This window comes from Aythya ferina (genome assembly GCF_964211825.1).
Source record: "Aythya ferina genome assembly, contig: HAP1_SCAFFOLD_37, whole genome shotgun sequence".
NCBI classification, from domain to species: domain Eukaryota; kingdom Metazoa; phylum Chordata; class Aves; order Anseriformes; family Anatidae; genus Aythya; species Aythya ferina.
In genome coordinates this window covers 816,737-835,678 of record NW_028181461.1, presented here as the reverse complement: position 1 = coordinate 835,678, position 18,942 = coordinate 816,737, and the positions used below count along the sequence as shown (strand labels likewise).

The 18,942-nt window shown below is 48.9% G+C and overlaps 2 protein-coding genes across 2 annotated transcripts in view; one reads left to right on the top strand and one right to left on the bottom strand.

The window, feature by feature from the left end:
• LOC311428258 (olfactory receptor 14C36-like) overlaps window positions 1-2,163 on the top strand; it is a gene marked incomplete at both ends in the record, with an annotated part of 87,455 nt that extends 85,292 nt beyond the window's left edge. Inside the window, 2 exons of the mRNA XM_084539792.1 lie at window positions 916-1,431; window positions 2,083-2,163. Of these exons, the coding sequence (XP_084395918.1) occupies window positions 916-1,431; window positions 2,083-2,163 (597 nt within the window). The remainder of the gene's footprint in view (window positions 1-915; window positions 1,432-2,082) is intronic.
• Window positions 2,164-11,667: 9,504 nt separating this feature from the next.
• On the bottom strand, window positions 11,668-12,630 carry LOC311428257 (olfactory receptor 14C36-like; the record flags this gene model as incomplete). The annotated part of the gene is made up of 1 exon (XM_084539791.1): window positions 11,668-12,630. The coding sequence occupies one exon, from the start codon at window positions 12,628-12,630 to the stop codon at window positions 11,668-11,670; it is 963 nt and encodes a 320-aa protein (XP_084395917.1).
• Window positions 12,631-18,942: the final 6,312 nt, after the last annotated feature.

Below are 18,942 nucleotides of genomic sequence, written 5' to 3'. Positions count from 1 at the left end.
TAAAGGCACCATCCCCTTGTGTCTGAGGATCCACAAGGTTTCACTTGAACTGCCCGGGATTTATGCCTTAGAAAAAGTCCTCAGGAGTGGGGTGGGCAGCTAGACAGAAAACAAGAAATAAATCCCCACAGCCTTGCCGTGCAGTTGGGTGAATTATCAGTAACAATAAGGAAATACAAAATAACAATACAAACAACACAAAAGTTCTGTATCATGAGGTGATTGAATCTGAGATTACCCCATGTTCCTCTTTACCTCTGGCTATGGGGCAGGACTTATTCCTGCATTGCCCACAGCAGAGTCTCCTGCTCCCAGGGACACCCTCAGGCAGCATCAAGCAGAGCATATGAAAGTGACCTGCTAAACAGCTGTCTGAAAGGGGAAAATTGTTTACAGGGGGGCTATATGAAAAATTGAACAAGTTTTTCTCTGGTATGTCTTCGTTATTAAAGCTTTTTATTCTTTAATGTATTTAATTTATTATTTTATTATTATTTTTAATTTATTAATGATTTTTTCATGCTCGGAAAGGCCTCCATGTCCAGCATCAGCTCAGCGAGTGAGTTTCTCCTCCTGCCATTTGCAGACAAGCACGAGCTGCAGCTCCTGCACTTCGCGCTCTTCCTGGGCATCTACCTGGCTGCCCTCCTAGGCAACAGCCTCATCCTCACCACCATAGCCTGTGACCACCGCCTCCACACCCCCATGTACTTCTTCCTCCTCAACCTCACCCTCCTGGACCTGGGCACTATTACTACCACTGTTCCCAAATCCATGGCCAATTCCCTGTGGGACACCAGGGCCATCTCCTATGAAGGATGTGCTGCTCAGGTCTTCTTTTTATTCTTCTTGCTTGGAGCAGAGTTTTCCCTCCTCACGGTCATGGCCTATGACTGCTATGTTGCCATCTGCCAGCCCCTGCACTACGGGAGCCTCCTGGGCAGCAGAGCTTGTGCCCAGATGGCAGCTGCCATCTGGGGCAGTGGCTTTCCCAATACTGTCCTGCACACTGCCCATATATTTTCCCTGCCCCTCTGCCAAGGCAATGCTGTGGACCAGTTCTTCTGTGAAATCCCCCAGATCCTCAAGCTCTCTTGTTCACATGCCTACCTCAGGGAAGTTGGACTACTTGTCTTTAGTCTTTCTTTAACATTTGGTTGTTTTGTTTTCCTTGTGCTGTCCTATGTGCAAATATTCAGGGCTGTGCTTAGGATGCCCTCTGAGCAGGGCCGACACAAAGCCTTTTCCATGTGCCTCCCTCACCTGGCCGTGGTCTCCCTCTTTCTGAGCACTGGCATGTTTGCCTACCTGAAGCCACCCTCTATCTCCTCCCCATCCATGGACCTTCTGGTGTCATTTCTCTACTCAGTGGTACCTCCATCAGTGAACCCCCTCATCTATAGCATGAGGAACCAAGAACTGAAAAATGCAGTAAGGAAATTACTTGCATAAATTGTTCTTAAGCATCAGTTATAAGCCCTCATGTTAAAAGTAGTAACAGGGTTTTTCACAAAATGTTAGGGAAATATTTTGAAATTGTCTTTATTATTACTTTTTCAAACATCTGATAGTATTATTTTTATTTAAAGAAGTTTCTTCTTATCTTCCTACCTGTCGATTTTTATTTTGACTTAGTCTACAACTTCCTCATAAGGGGGTGTCGAGAGGCAGGAGACCTTTTCTCCATTAACACTAGTGACAGGACCCGCGGGAACGGGGTTAAGCTGAGGCAGGGGAAATTTAGGCTGGACGTCAGGAGGGGGTTCTTCACAGAGAGGGTGGTTGCACACTGGAACAGGCTCCCCAGGGAAGTGGTCACTGCACCGAGCCTGTCTGAATTTAAGAAGAGATTGGACTGTGAACTTAGGCACATGGTCTGAACTTTTGGGTAGACCTGTGCGGTGTCAAGAGTTGGACTTGATGATCCTTAAGGGTCCCTTCCAACTCAGGATATTCTATGATTCTATGATTCTATGATCTGCGGTACTTTAAGAACCAATATTCCTGTGCAGAGGAAGTCAATAAAGAAGCCATGAGATATTTAATGGTCTCAGAGCCTGTCTCTTCTCATCTCCTCTGCAGCAGGTGGAGCAGCCCCAGCATGGAGGAGGCATGGAGTCCCAGCAGGGACTCAGGGCCAAGAGCCCAGCTGCCACTTTGTGAAGAGGCCCAGGTGCCTTCTCGGGGCTGCCCTCACCATTGGTAAAGAAGAATACAGCCTAATGTACGTCCATTTCCTGAGCCATAGCTGGCCCCAGCCCTGGGGCTGCTGAGGAGGCCCAGAACCTCCTTTGTCCCAGCAGCTGTGGTGCCTTGCGAGAGGCTGCAGCTGTGGTGGCCATGCCCAGAGCCCTACTGCAGCCTGTGGTGGGCACTGCCCTGGGGCCAGCCCAGACTGGGCTGTTGGGCTGGGCTGTGCTGGACTGGGGAGAGGACATCCAAGTGGGGAGAGGTGTGCAGGGGCTGGGCTGGGCTAGGCAGTGCCCGGAACAGGGCAACAGCAGCATCAGGGAGTGGTGGCAGCATTTAGGGGAGGGCTCCCAGCAGGGCTTGGTGCTGCAGAGCCAGGGCTGCGTGAAGGGAGCTCAGAGCTGCAGGGGCAGGGGAGAGGAGGCCGCTCTGGGCCCTTGCTGTCCCGGGCAGAGCAGGAAGAGGGCCCAGGGCATTCGTCCCCTCACCATGGCCTGCCAGGACCTGCAAGGCAGTCATGGAGCATCCAGGACCAGGCTCTGCACTGTGGCCACAAGCCCTGTGTGCCCTCCTCCTGCCATGCTCCATGCAGTGGCTGCAGCAGAGGGCAACCCCAGCCAGCCCCTTAATGGGGCTCTGCCACCTGCCTCACCCCAGACCTCACCCGCGCCTTCCTTGCTGCTCTCTGATGCATGCCAGGACCTCCCTGTGCATGCCGGCCAGCACATCTGCTGAGGGCCAGTGCGGCTGCTGCAGGGGCAGGGAACTCAGCATGGCCCTTGCAGCCCCCTGCCCTGGGCATGCCTCTCCCCTTGGCCTCAGCCCCGGCCTTGACACTGCTGGCAGGAGGGCTCTTGGCATGTGCTCCCTGGACTCCCCTCACCTCCAGACAGCTGCTGCCCACTTAGGCTGCTGGCACAAACGTGTCCTCACAAGCAGCAGCACCCCTTGGGCTGCTTCTCCTGGCCTCCCCCACCCCACTGCCTGGACTCCTTGTCTCTGCTCGGTCCCCTCCTTGTCACCCAAATGTGTCCCTTGGCTGTCAGCTCCCTCTGCCCTGCCCCACAAGATGGTAAAGATGGGGTGGGACATATTACCATGGAGTGTGGAAGTATTTTATAATCTGCATTGGTGATGGCACAAAAAGACAGTTCCTTCACCAGTGATCTACATCCTTCTTCAGGTGAATTTTCAGAATCTCTATTCATCACAGGAGAAGAAATACTGATGGTCACGAGCACTTGCATTTCATTGCTTTCTCCATCATGGTGTACTGTCTCATCTTCCAGGCACTTCCACCCCTCTTGAATAAACTATCCATATTGAATGTCCCCTTTCTAGCTGCCTGTCTGGACCTATGCACTTCCCATGGTTCTCCTGCTTTGCCCCCCCTTACTCTTTGATCATTCAGACCACTCTCACTGACCCAGTTGCTGCTTTGAGCTTCATTGATTTCAAGGTTGCCCATCGATTAGCAGTCTGCCTAATTGTTTCTGTAGCAAGCTCCTCATCTTTTATCACTGAATTAACATCATACAGAATAATACTTAATTTAATACCTAGAATTTCCTATAAGTCAATATAAAATACTGACTAATAATTTACAGTCATGCTTTTGGGAAGGTAAATCTGACTGGAGACATATAAGATGAGGAGCTTGTTTTGCTGTTTAGAAAATTGCTCCTTGTTTATTCCTGCCTGTTTTATAATAAGGAAAAACCCTTCTGTGTGCAGACAGGTCTCTAAGGAAAGCAGGTGGGAGCTGGTGCAAGGGGGCTGTAACATCCAGCTGCAGACTTCAGTGCAGAAGTGTGGAGTAAGGAAAAGTGATGCAAGCTCCAGGTGGCCAGTGAGAGAAATGTCAGGGTTGGGGTGGTGAGGAGCAAGGTTGTCCATACATTGTCAGGCCTCAAAAGGCTGCTTTCCCTCCCTACGGATGTCTCCATTGGAGAAGCCCTGGGTTAATATCAATTGAAGAAAGATGCTCAAAACTGAAATGCAATAAAATTCACCCTTTAAAATGAGAGGAGACATTTATTAGGTGCTTTTTGAAATCTTTCTCCTTAACTACACTATGAAAGCTCTCCAATTAGTTCTCCAAGTCTTGAAGACTTGAATAAAACTATGGAAGACATATGTTTGCTTAGGAGTTTCTGCATTGTAATGAGTTCCATGGTGGATTTTGGCGCTTAGTCTGTGAATGTCAGGTACTGAGAGGAGAATGATGAAATTGCTTAAGAAAGTAAAATCAGAAGGAAAAGTTGAAGTGACTTGGTGTATTAATGGGCCCCACTGAGGGCTGTTACCAAGAGATTCTCCTCAGGGACTTGTTAGGGCAGATAATTGGAGGCCATGATTACAGATAGGCAAAGCACTGTGCTGAGATAAGTCTGGGTTTGCTGTGCTGAAGTAAAAGGGCCAGGTCCTGACTCCAGCCACTGGAAAGGAATGTCCTGCACTCCCATGTCTGGCTCTGGGCTCTTGCTTGGGGTCTGTGGGATATGGTGGGCAGGGTGATGCCTCAAGAAGAACAATCGTATGACACCTCCCTGCCTCTGAACAGGGTTTCAAGAAAGCAATAAGCCCCCTTGCAATGACTTTCATCTCCTCAGAAGCTCTATCCAAGGGGACAAAAATGTCAGGGCTGCTGGGGCTTTCTCTTCTTGATAGCACCCACCTCTTTGTCCTCTCTAGACTTTCCTATGCTGCCCCACACTTTGTCCTATTTCCCTGAAGGCTGCAGACACCCATCTCTGTTCACCACCTTGCTTTCATCCTGGCATTTCTGTGGTTTCACCGATGTCTCGTCAACCCTCACCAGCTGTTCCCTCAAACACAAAGCCATGGTCTGATCAAAGACACTCTTTGGGTGACCTCTAGCACCACAGCACAGCTCTTAGAGGGACATTTCTGCGGGTGCGGGACCCTCCGATTTTGGCGTGGGGAAGCAAGTGATCAACTCAATATGAGTGGTAATACGAGCTTCAACTTTATTGCACAGATGTCCATATATTTATACACAGCAATAATTATGCCTACTGGTCAATATCCTATTGGCTAAGCCTAGAAGTGTTGCAAAAAACACTGTTCGTCCTATTTGCAGTTACAGCGTATAAACTTCTTCCTTATCTTCCCGAGACTCAGATCCACCTGCTTATCTCTCTCTCAAGGACTGACTGCTCCTTGCATATTTCACAAGAATGCTTCTCATTCAGCCTACTCCATGACTATAAACGTTGTATTTTCATTGCCTTGCTTGTACAATTGCTCTAGGGACCCATGCCCTTGCTCTTTGAGCCATTCTTCAACACATTTCTTCCTCTTCATGGCCAGTGCTAACCTTCCAAGGTGCAATTTCTGGCAAGTTTTTCTCTCCTGTTCTTTCCTACTACCAAAGAATGTTCCATCTGGGTGGAAACCACTCCTAAAGTAGGCATCCCAACCCATTGGCCTTCTTGCGGCCTGTCAGCCAACCAGAAAGAAGTCGTCTCACCAGCATCTTCCAAACCATGGTCCTGCTGCTGGCCTTACAGCTTCTTGTGTAGACACACCCAAACCTTGTGCCTCCTGCTGTCCAGTCATGGACTCAAACAGAAGGGACAGGACAACCCATATGAGGGCCTTCTTTCTGTCTGGGTCCTCCTGAGTATGTAGGTAGAGGGGATCCCACAGTCAGCATGCCAACCAGGTGCCTTTTGCTGGCCTGCCAGGACCATTAGCAGTTATCAGCTGAGAAGTACAGATCCCAGGTAGAAGTGTGACCTGTCATCTACTTCAGACAGAAGTGATCTCACAGTCCCTTTCTGTGACACGTTCCTGCTGCTGCCCTATCAACTGCAGAGACAGAACTGACCTCACAGTCCCTTTCACAGGCCAATTCTTCCTGCTGGTTTGGGAGATCCTGAGGCAGAACTGAGCTCATCAGAGCATTCCCACCCAACTCCTCCTTCTGGCCTACAAGCTGATCAAATCCATGGCCCCTCACATTCATTCATGCCATGTGACTGCACAGCAGTCTCACGGTTCTTGCCCTGCCCCGAGAGAACAGGAACCTGAAGTTAAGGGTTAGGAAAAGGGTTAAAGGTGAGAAGGTTAATGTACAGGAAGACAGGCTTAGGAAGTTAGTTGCTCATGAATGGCATTAGGGACTGTGGTAAACTTTTCTGGGTGAGAGATTAAGCAGACGTTTAGTGGGAGGGTTTGGTGTTCTGCTTGTGGTGTCAGATCTGTGGTTAGGGTATGGGCAAGCTCTTTGGTTGAAGGTTTTGTTTAGGTCTAGAAGAAGACTAGGGATAAATAGAGCGTTTCAATGCTATTGTTAAGGGCAGGGATGAGGGTGAGCAAGAGAGGAAAGGTAATGGAAAGGGGTTATGGACTAATTTTGTCTAATTTTGGAAAAATTAGAGCAGTGGATTCCTGTAAGGGTGTGGCACTCAGTGGCACTGAGATTTGGATATTAATATAACAGATTAAAAAAGGGTATTAAAAAATGGTCTCACATGACTGCTTTAAGTCAGCTTTATGGTGGGATCAACATTACCTGAATAGTCTTACCTCTCCAAAATCGTTAGCTTCTGCTATCCAAGCTCCTCTTTCCTTCCCCAAATCTCACATCTCTCCTGGTCAGGTTCCCCCTGCCTTCCCCATATCAGTCATCTTCTTAGTGGCAGCTTTCTGATGGCTTTCATGAACTCAGAGTATCTGTCTCACCTTTGTTGGCCACTCTGTTCCTGAGAAAGAAGCAGCTCCTAAGGCAGCATGAAGAAGGACACAAAGGCTGTCGGAGCACCCCGTGCAATGTGCCCAGCAGCTCTGCAACACCACAAAAGTGTGCTTCCTGCCTACATGTTTTGGTTCTAGAATGGCTCCTATGGACCCAGGGTAACTTTTTCCCTTCACTCATGAAGGCTTTGTGTTCCCCCAGACATCTCGGAGGCAGTGGCCCCCTCTGTGTCAAAAACTGAAAGCAGCCCTGAAGGATGAATTAGGCAAAAGCTGAAACTTATGACACGACAACACCTCTTCAAGACCTCTTCCTCGATGGGGCCTATCAGGTACTTAGGAAGAGAGGATCTCACAGACTATTTGTAAAGCAGGTGAATTTCAAAAAAGTCTTCAAAAGACGTTTAGATGTAGAGCTTAGGGATATGATTTAGTGGGGACTGCTGGCGTTAGGTCAGAGGTTGGACTCGATGATCTTGAGGTCTCTTCCAACCTAGAAATTCTGTGATTCTGTGATTCTGTGATCTGCTGGCCTATCATGGAGACCAGCAGATGTGAGCCTAAAAGCACAGATCCCAGCCAGGAGTCAAGGGATGACCTGTCAGCTGCTTCAGAAAGAAGTCAACTCTGAGGCTGTTTAACAGCCATTCACTGCCTACTGAACTTAGAGCTTCTGAGGTACCACTGCCCTCGTAATGCCACACGTACAAAACAGCCTGTTCTTGGATGAGAATCTGCCCAAGATGAAGTGAGCTGGTTGTGATCCTTCCAGCCCATGGCATTGCTGCTGGACTCCCAGCCTCTCTGACGCACAGGATCCAGTTCCATGCCACTCCTGTGTGGTGCTAGGGCAGGAGGGAGCTTGCAGGCAATGTTCCAGCCCCCTGTCTGTTGGTGCTCTCTCAGCTCCTTGTGCAGAGTGAAGATCACGTTATTATTCAGAAGCCATGTGCCTGAAGCTGGCCTAGAAGACACTCAGGGGAAGTGCCCTCCCAGCCCCAGCCCCAGCTCCAGCCACAGCTGGGGGTGCTGCTCTGTAGAGCAAGGGGCCTGTAGTGCCCAGAGTATGGGGGCACTATGCAAGGTCATGCTGGGCAGTCTGGGAGGCAGACCCAGCTCAGGGGGTCACTGCCATTGCCCCAGGGCTGTAACAAATCACTCGCCAGTCTCCTTCAGTGGGGCTGCTGTGTGCCTGGGGGCTGCAGAGCTCTCCTCTGCCTGCTTGCACCAGATTGAGCACTTGAGCCCTAGTCAGTCCACCTTGGACAGGCTCACGCTCTGCGGTTGTCTCCCAGGCTCATATTGTCCGTGCAGATCACCTGGGCTCTCCTGGAAGCTCCTGGCTCCCTCCAGGAAAATAAATAAATAAATAAATAAATAAATAATAAAAAAAAAAGGGGGAAAAAAAACCTCATGTACCATCAGCACCATCATGTTCCGTGGAGCCTGAGTGTCTAGGAAATAGAAATATTCATCAGGTGCATGGCCACTAGCAACTAACAGGGAACTGCCTGTCCCTGCCTGCAGTCCCAGCACAGCCCCACAGCAGCACTAGCACCAAGCTCCAGGAGCAGCTGGGCCTGACCCCACCAGCAGGGCTCAGCAGGAGAGGGCGGCAGTGGCAAGAGAGCAGCTCTGCATGTACCAACCACTTGTGTTCCCTGGCTGTGCTGCTGGGACAGGGCTCTTTTCCTCAGCACCCGTGCACACAGGCACTGCCCCTGCAGATCCAGACTAGGTCTCAGAGGAAGGATGTCAAAGAAGGCAGTGCAAGCTCCTTTCTTTTGTTTATATTCACAGAGAGCCTGGCTCGTTGTGTGCAGGGTTTTTGAACTATGCTCAACAAGTAGATAATGAAATGGAAATGGGATGAATAATACAATTTTAATGTGCAAAATTAGCTGAATTAAAAATAAACATACACACACACACAGAGAATACTGACCATTCCTGTAATAACTGACATTATCACAGAACCATAGAATCACAGAATCATCATCAACACATGCACCTAATTTGTTGTCATCTGCAAACTTACTGAGGGTGCACTCGATTCCCTCATTCAGAGCTTTGATAAAGATATTAAAGAGAATTGACCCTAATACTGAGCCCTGGGGGATGGCACTAGTGACCAGCCTCCAACTAGATTTAACTCCATTCATCACAAGTCTTTGGGCCTGGCTACCCAGACAGTTTTAACCCAATGAAGAGTACACCAGCCCAAGCCATAAGCAGCAAGTTTCTTGAGGAGAATTCTGCAGGAAACAGTGTGGAAAGCCTTACTGAAGTCAAGGTAGACCACATCCACAGCCTTTCCCTCATCCACTAGGCACGTCACATTGTCATAGAAAGTGATCTTTCTATTAGTGACCAAAGAACCTTGTCGTTCTCAAACCTTTAACTAAGTCACTGTTTCTATTGTCGCAGATTCTGTTGGAACCATTCTGTTACATTGGTTGATGATTACATGTTGATTCAATGCACTTACAAACCTTACCATCTAACTTTGCTATTTACCTTCAAAGTATAAAATAAATCATAAATGTCTGCTGTATTCAAGTTGTATAAAGTCTAATTTGTGACACCCCCCCAGGAGCTAGAGAAAGCCCCTCGGGCACATGCCTGGAGTGCTCCTTCTGCAAGCAGCACTCCATCCCCTGGGAGTTTGCCCGAGCAGAGAATTTCGCCTAAAGACTTGCTTTCAGGAGACTTTGCAGTCCTCTCCTGCTCTGCACATCCCTTTCCAACAGGTTAGCAGCTGGTCCCAAGACAGTAGGAAACAGCCCTTCCTGTCTTGGTCATTTGCAAAGCCAGCTTCCCCAGAAATGGAAATGTAGCAAGTCTGTTGACAACACCGAGCTGTGTGGTGCCGTTGACACGCTGGAGGGAAGGGATGCCATCCAGGGGGAACTTAACAGGCTTGAGAGGTGGGCCTGCGCAAATGTCATGAAGTTCATCAAGGCCAAGTGCAAAGTCCTGCTCCTGGCTCAGGGCAATCCCAAATATCAGTACTGAGTGGACAATGAGCAGATTGAGAGCAGCCCTGCAGAGAAGGATTTGAGAGTACTGGTGAATGAGAAGCTTGACATGAGCCATCAGTGTGCACTTACAGCCCAGAAAGCCAACCAAATCCTGGGATGCATCAAAAACAATGTGACCAGCAGGCTGAGGCTCTACTCTGCTCTCAAGAGACCACACCTGGAGTACTGCATCCAGCTCTGTGGCTCAAGCACAACAGATGTGTTAGACTTAGGACAGGACTTCTGGTATGAGCCCAGAGAAAGGCTCCAGAAATGATCAGAGGGCTGGAACACCTCTGCCATGAAGACAAGCTTAGAGGGTCATTCTGGAATGAATTTCAATGTTTCTGAAAACTTTTCTGTAGTTTTCTTGCACCCATTTTACTGCAGGTTCCCACGGAGCAGAGATTCATTTTGGAAATTACCCCACTCACCAGGTAACCTTGAGGACCATAGATTACAAACACCAGCTTCAAAGGCCTCAAAACATAGGATTTTCATGCACTCTAACTGCGCTGTCCTGCGCCTACTGCCCTGAATCAGAACGGACCTCTGGAGTAGCCCACTACCATCATCTTCTCTAAGCACTGATAGTTTTACAGGCAGATGATATTAGTCAGTGCTTTCTGCAGCTGGGTTTTGAAAATTTCTGGGCCCATGACCCAGTGTTGATCCACTGTCTTGGTGTCTGTTCCCCCAGTATAGACACTGATGCCAGAAGGAGGATGGAGCTGGTCAAATTTCAAAGATCAGCTCCCCTTGGACAGTGGGGAATGGCGGTCCATGTGCTCCCCACATGTGATCCCCAAGCTTTGGTACTGATTTGCAAAGCAAATGGTCTGTGTTCTGTGGGATAAATCTGCATGGCCGTGCTAGTCAGAGTGGGAAGCAGATTCAGCCAGGTCCGGATCACTGGGCTGGACCAGACAGAGGTACTTCATGAAGGGGAAAATGATTAACTCCTTAGCTCCCCTTCCCTCTGCCTCGCAAGTGCCCACTCTTCTCTGAGACTGCAGAGTCACAGGTTCCCAGTGAATACGAGGCTTTAGTTCTTTCCCTGTGGCTGAGCCCACAGTGGGAGATCTCTCACTTTCTGAAGGGCTGCAGTCACTGCCCACACCAGGCTTCGCTGTCCCTGGAGGTACCCTGGGCTCTGAAGGCAGCTCCAGATTCCCCTCCTGACATCATCATCTACATGTGGGAACAGCCCTGGCTACATAATACAGTGACCATTCGCTGCCTCTGCTGTGAGCAGACACCCGTGGGTGAGTGTTAAATCTAGCCCTTGGTGTCTGACAGGTCACAATGCAACAATGAGCCATTCCCTCCATAACCAAAGCAGGAACAGACTCTTGTAGGGAACAATTCTTTGGGCCTTTTCTTAGCACTGATTTGGGAAGGAAAGCCCAGCATTCAGGCATGGCATTGGGGTAATTCCGTTTTATTACAGAGATGTCATGAGAGAGTCTTCACTGACTCAGTGTTAGACACACATTTATACAGCCTCCATATTGGACAAAACAGGTTCATTCATTCCTATTCATTGGAGGGTGGGGAATCCAAACTCTTCTGTAGGAATGCAAGAAAAACAAGCACACAAAATGACCAAAAAATAAATTAATTAATTTTAATTTTATTTTTAATTTTAATATTAATATTAATTTCAACTTTAATTTTAATTTTGACAATTTGAACAACCAAGATACGAGCCGGGAAGGAAATGTACTGGGGTTTGTTATTGGTACTGGAGACTGAAGGGATTTTTGTGAGTACTGAAAAACATCCCCCAAATCAGTTTCCTAACTGCAACCTTCAGCTCCTGGTTCCTCATGCTGTAGATGAGAGGGTTAACTGCTGGAGGCACCACCGAGTACAGAACTGCCAGCAAAAGATTCAGGGAGGAGGAGGACATGGAGGGGGGCTTCAGGTAGGCAAATGTGACAGTACTAAGAAACAAGGAGACCACGGCCAGGTGAGGGAAGCATGTGGAAAAGGCTTTGTGCCGGCCCTGCTCTGAGGGGATCCTCAGCACAACCCTGAAGATCTGCACATAGGACAGCACAAGGAAAACAAAACACCCAGATGCTACAGCAACACTAAACATAAGAAGTCCAACTTCTCTGAGGTAGGCATCTGAGCAGTAGAGCTTGAGGATCTGGGGAACTTCACAGAAGAACTGGTCCAAGACATTGCCTTGGCAGAGGGGAAGGGAAAAGGTATTGGCAGTGTGCAGCACAGCATAGAGAAAAGTACTGCCCCAGGCAGCTGCTGCCATGTTGACACAAGCTCTGCTGTCCATTATTGTCCCGTAGTGCAGGGGTTTGCAGATGGCAATGTAGCGGTCATAGGCCATGATGATGAGAAGAGAAAACTCTGCTGCAACAAAGACAACGAAAAAGAAGACCTGGGCAGCACAACCTGCATAGGAAATGACCCTGGTGTCCCACAGGGAATTGGCCATGGCTTTGGGAACAGTGGTGGAGATGGAGCCCATGTCGATAAGGGCCAGGTTGAGGAGGAAGAAGTACATGGGGGTGTGGAGGCGGTGGTCGCAGGCTATGGCAGTGAGGATGAGGCCGTTGCCCAGGAGGGCAGCCAGGTAGATGCCCAGGAAGAGCGCGAAGTGCAGGAGCTGCAGCTCGTGTGTGTCTGCAAATGGCAGGAGGAGGAACTCAGTGGGGAAGCTCCTGTTGGACATTTGCTGCCTCAGGGAATGGTTGGCTGTCCATGGAGGAAAAGAAGATGTGTTACATAGACTTCTCTGATCAAGAAGTAAACCATATTTCATAGAAAACATCCTCACCAAGACTGCATCCTCACTCCATCTTCTTCTGAAGAAGACTTTCTCCTGCCCAGAGCTCTGGGTTTCTCTGCCAAAGAGTGCTTCAGGGAAAAGGAGATACTCTGTAGGCTCAGCAGGAGTCCGTACTGCCTTACAGTATATGGTAAAGAGCACCAGGGACAAATCTCAGGCATCCAGTGGCCAGAGGCATCTTCCTATTTCAAGTGCTGAGAAGGACATCCAACAATCCTACAAGAAACAACGAAGGTTGTGCTGATGCTGTCTGTAGGCTAAAGGGTGCGGAGTGATGTTGTGAGGTTCCTCAAAGACCTACACATCTCTTTCAGTGTAATGCTCTGTGAGTTTCAGACCTTTCTGCAATCCTGACAACACCATTATCATACCCCTGACTGCCCTCCAAAACATGAATTTGAAAGCAGAGATCTCAAAGAGTGCCTTCCCTTCAGGTACTACAGGTGTTCCCTTTCAAGAATCTCCCCTGAAGATGCATTGGGGGTGCTTTGGAGCTCTAAGCAGCCTGCCCGAGGCAGCAGCCCCCTGCCAGCAACAGGACCCTGCTCGGCCCTGCCTGGCTGGGGGAGCTCCTTCCACTGACAATTTCTCCCCGCAGTGCCCTGGGCAGCTCCCCAGGCAGGCTGAGTGCTGAGCCTGGCAGGCAGCAGAGGCGCTGCCCTGGCACACAGCCCCTGGGCCAAAGCAGGGACCCTGCTCTGCACCACAGCCCTGGACACCCCTGACTGCACAGCCCGCAGCCAGCCCCTCTAGAAGGAGCCGTGTGGTGGTTTTACTCAGGTGGGCAGCCGAGCTCCACCACAACCGCTCTCTCACTCCCCCTCTCCTCAAAGAGGAAGGGGGAGAAAATACAACACAGAGAACTCGAGGTTTGAGATAAGAAAGGTTTAATTAAAGGGAAAGGGAATGGGAGGAAAAAAAACAGAGACAAAAGAAGCAATCAGTCCGCGCGGAAGCACAGAGAGAGGAAAAATTATTCTCTACTTCCCATCAGCGAGCGGTGTTCGGCCACGTCCTGGGAAGCAGGGCCTCAAACGCGTAGTGGTTGTTCAGGAGGAACAGCCCCCTCCCCCACGAGAGCCCCCCCTTTTATTGCTGAGTGTGACATCAGGTGTTATGGAATATCCCTTTGGTTGGTTTAGGTCAGCTGCCCCAGCAATGTCCCCTCCCCATCACTTGCCCACCCCCAGTCTGCTGGCTCTTGGGGGCTTGGAAGGAGTCCTGATGCTGTGCCAGCACTATGCAGCAATAGACACAACACTGGAGTGATATCAGTGCTGTTCCAGCTACGAGTGCAGAGTACAGCACTGTGTGGGCTGCTGCAGGGAAAAGGTGACTCCAGCTCAGACAGACCCAACACACCCTCCCTTCTCTCAGTCGCCCTTGTACCCTGCAGACAGTGCCCGCAGCCCTGCTGCGCTGTGCAGAGGAGCTGCTCCTGGGCAGAGCTGTCTCTCTGCAGTGCTGCCCGCTTGCCAGGAGCTCCCCTTGGGCCCAGGAGCCCGGCCCAGCACAGGGAGCACAGGGAGCTCTTGCCAAGTCCCTGGGCCTCCAGGGGAATCAGCTTTGAAACAGACTGAAGCAATCCCTGATGCTCCTTCTGTCCATTTCCAGCAGTGTTTTTCCTCATATCAGAAAAAAATTTGAAGTACAAGAATCTCTTGTCCATGTTCTGGATTTAGGCAGGACACCCAGGCAAGGGCAGGGATGGATCACCCTTCCTTCTGCTTAGGGAAGGGTTTCAGCTGAGTCAAATAAGGCATCTCATTCTTTGCAGTCCAGAGGCTACAAGGGGCCTCAGCACACTCCTATGTCTCATACAAGCCCATAGGAGTTGGAATTCCTATTGCTTTATTTCAGGTTGGTACAAACCAGGCATCTGCATGTAAGCTGCTTATCTCAGCTCTCAGAACATTTAATGGAGACAGAGACCAGGAGAGAGCATTTCAGATGAAGACCCCTGGTGATCTTGGAGGTGCCAGAGCTGGTCAAGGACATATCTAGCTATCTCCACACTCTGATGAATTAATTCTCAGAGTCAGAAAACATCTGGGGACATCATTTTTAAGTGTAGGGAGATTTTCATAGGGAAATGTGAGCAGATGCCTACATTTAGGACCACTGAATCTTTTACTGCTCATTAGTATTTTTCTGAGCAGCAGACAAAATTGAGTCATGTACCATTGTCCTGGTTTCAGTTAGGATAGAGTTAATTTTCTTTCTAGTAGCTGGTGGAATGCTATGTTTTGGCTTAGGATGAGAAGAGTGCTGATAACACCCCGATGTTTTAATTGTTGCAGAGCAGTGCTTACATCAAGACAAGGACATCTCAGCTGCTTGCTCTGTCCTGCCAACGGGCAGGCTGGGGGTGCAGTAAGAGCTGGGAGGGGACAGACTCAGGACAGGTGACCCAAACTAGCCAAAGGGGTATTCCATCCCTTCTGACATCATGCTAAACACTATATAGGGGTGGCTAGCTGGGGGAGGATCAGCCAGGTCTCTCAGAAGTCTGTTCCAGTGTTTGACCAACCTCACAGTAAAGAAGTGTTTCCCAATGTCCAGTGTCTCCCTTGTGCAGCCCTGTGCTGTTCCCACACATCCTGACAGTTACCAGGGAGAAAAGATCATCACCTCCAACACCAATTCCCTTTCTCAGGAGCTTGTTGTCCAGAGTAATGAGGTCACCTCTCAGCCTACTTTTCTCCAGACTAGACAACCCAAGTGTCCTCAGGCTCTCCTCACAGGGCATACCTTCCAGCCCTTTGACCTATTATTTTTTATTTTTTTCCCCTATATGTGGTGGTTATACTCAGCTGGACAGCTGAGCTCCACCACATCTGGTCTCTCAATCTGTTCTCCTCAAAGGGAAAGGGGGAGAAAATACAATGAAAAAAGGCTCAAGTGTTATGGTAAGGACAGAAATATCACTCAGCAATTATTGTCACGGGCAAAACAAGCCAAACAGACTTTTCCTCAGGGAAGCCTGGTAACCAGTGCCCACTATCTCATGTATGCCAAATCTTCAGAGCAGAGACAGGCCAGAGTAAACAGAAGATGGGAATTTAACCATGAAAAGGGCTGCCAACAGAGTGAGCAAACCTTGCTGTTTGCAAGGACAAATAGAAAGAGAACTGGGATGGGCAGCCCTGGCAAGAAATGGGTTTGCTTTCAGTCTATCTCTGCAGCCGCAGAGGGCCATTGGTAGAGGTTACACTGTTCTTCAAGAATCACAATGTACTGCTGACAGGCACACTCTGGAAATAGTTGGTCTGTTCCTTGACAGATACACCAAGGGATAAGTAAAGGAGGGAGGAGAGAAAAAACAGGAATTTGAGAGTGTAGGCACGTGAGCGGACTGCCCTACATCTACTAAATTAGGAGGCTCTGTCAATTCCCTTGAGGGTAGAGAGGCCTTACAGAGAGATCTTGATAGACCGGAAGACTGGTCAGTCACCTACCGTATGAAAATTAACAGAACTAATGTCAGATTCTGCACCTGGAGCAGTATATTTCTGGATGTATGTATAGACTGGAGGACATGTGCTTGGAGCATAACCCTGCAGAAAGGGACCTGGGGCTTGTGGTTCATGGTAAGTTCAGGAAGAGTTAACAATGTTCCCTGCAGTGACCAGGAGATGGTGGAGTTGATCCTGTGGGAGGACAGCATAGCTCAGAAAAAGCAAGAAACATTACTTGCAAAGGCAAATGCCATATTTCCTAATGTTCCTCACACCATCAATAAAAGAAAAACACACTTTTTTATGTGTTGTTTAAATAGCTCAATAAACACATATTTCTTACTTATTTCTCAGCTCAGCCTCAACTTTGCCTTCCAATCAAAGCCTTTTGTAGCATCTTCCATCTTCTAAGATTTGATCATATGTTAAAGGAAAGATGAAAGCAAAATAAACACTCTTCAAAAAAGCTGTTGGACAGGGGTTCTCCAGGGCAGAGGTATTTTAGTGCAGGGGGAAACTGGCTTTGAGAGGGTTTAGAAACAGTCATGGTGTGTGTCCACACAGCATCAAGGGTTTCTGTTTCTCATAATACCCCCAACGCCATTTATGTTGGAGGTGTGTAGAATATTGTGATGGGACACATCCAAGAGAGCTAACCCAAAGTGATCAAACTGAAGTTCCTCACCATCCAGCACCCCACTGCAGCCTACTACCTGACTACCAAAACATTCAATTCACACCAAATACATGTCCTGTGAAGGGCAGCTGAGAGAGTTGGGATTGCTTAGTCTTGATTAGACAAGACTCCATGAGAAATTATTGTAGCCTTCCAAAAAAAGGGGACTTGCCAATGTGTGTAGTGTAGAGAGATGAGGTAAGGCAAGAAGAGGCGAAAGGAGACGCGAGGCAAGGCGAGGCGAGGTGAGGCGAGGCGAGGAGAGGACAGAGAAGGGCGACAAAGCTGGTGAGGGGTCTGGAGAACAAGTCTTACGAGGAGCAGCTAAGGGAGCTGGGCTTGTTCAGCCTGGAGAAAAGGAGGCTCAGGGGCGACCTTATCGCTCTCTATAAGTACATTAAAGGAGGCTGAAACGAGGTGGGGGTTGGTCTATTCTCCCATGTGCCTGGTGACAGGACGAGGGGTAATGGGCTAAAGTTGCACCAGGGGTGTTTTAGGTTGGATATTAGGAAGAACTTCTTTACCGAAAGGGTTGTTAGACATTGGAACAGGCTGCCCAGGGGAGTGGTGGAGTCACCATCCCTGGAGGTCTTTAAAAGACATTTAGATGTAGAGCTTAGTGATATGGTTTAGTGGAGGGCTTGTTAGTGTTAGGACAGAGGTTGGACTAGGTGATCTTGAGGTCTCTTCCAACCTAGATAATTCTGTAATTCTGTGATTCTGTGAAAAGTTACAGAATATTAATGAGGGCAATGTCCAAATGCTTCTTGAACACTGACAGACCTGGGGCAACAACCAGGTCTCAAGGAAACCTGTTCCAGTGTTTGATCACCCTCAGAGCACAAAAAAATTTTCCCTGCTGTCCAGTCTGAACACCCCCCAGTGCATGTATGTGCCTTTCCTACATATTCTCTGACCAGTTTGCAGGGAGAAAAGATCATCACCTGCCTCTCCACTTGCCCTTCTCAGGAAGTTGCTGAGAGCAATGAGGTTGCCCTTCAGCTTTCTTTTCTCCAGACTAGACAACCCAAGTTTCCTCAGCCTCTCCTCATAGGACATCCTCTTTTCCCAGTATTCCCTCTTTTCCCTTGGTTTTCCAACTGACAAGGTTTCTGGTCAGATAACCTTGCTGGAAGAAATATATTCTCTCTCCCATGCTCTCACCAGTCAGTGTGACTGACCAGGTCTGGCTCCCTCACTGCCTACTTTAACACTTCTAGGTCAGGTTTTGTCCTCAGATGTGGTGTGTCCCAGGAGGCTCTCTCCCTCCCCATTCTTAACAGAACAGGGAGAGAAAAATACGAGCAAGATGTGGAGAGACTCTACCAGGGAGTGTAGTGGTAAGACAAGGAGCAGTGCTTTTAAGCTAAAAGAGAGCAGATTTAGATCAGATCTAAAGAAGAAATTCTTCAAAGGCAGGTGGAGAGACACTGGAACAGGTTGTCCAGAGAAGTGGTGGATGCCTCATCTGTGGTAGTGTCCAAGGTCAGGTTGGATGTGACCTTGAGCAAACTGGTCTAGTGGGACTAGACTCTGCCCATTTCATGGGGACTGGAACTAGACCTTAAGGTTCTTTCCAACCTCAAATATTCTATGATTCTATGAGCTTGCTGGGTTGTGTAGTCTGTGTAGACAGAAGGATACCATTTGCTGTGAAGAAGATTGCTTCTCCTGAATATTTACAGGTTCTCAAAAGAGATGGAATAAAATTTGTTGTCCTAACTAATAACAGGACAACAAAAGGTGATTCCCACAATGAACACATATTTTGATTTAGGGGAAAAGATAGCACTGGAAATAGATGTCTCTTCCTAGTGGAGAGAAGGAAGAACAGTGATTGCATCAGTCTGATTCAAAGTTAATTCCCATGGAGGTCCTGGGACTTGTCAAGAGCTCCCTGTGCTGCTTAGCTGGGCCGGGCTCTTGGGCCCAAGGGGAGATGCTGGCAAGTGGCAAGATGCTGAAGAGAGACAGCTCTACCCAGGAGCAGCTCCTCTGCACAGCGCAGCAGGGCAGGGGGCACTGCCTGCAGGGGACAAGGGCGGCTGAGAGAAGGGAGGG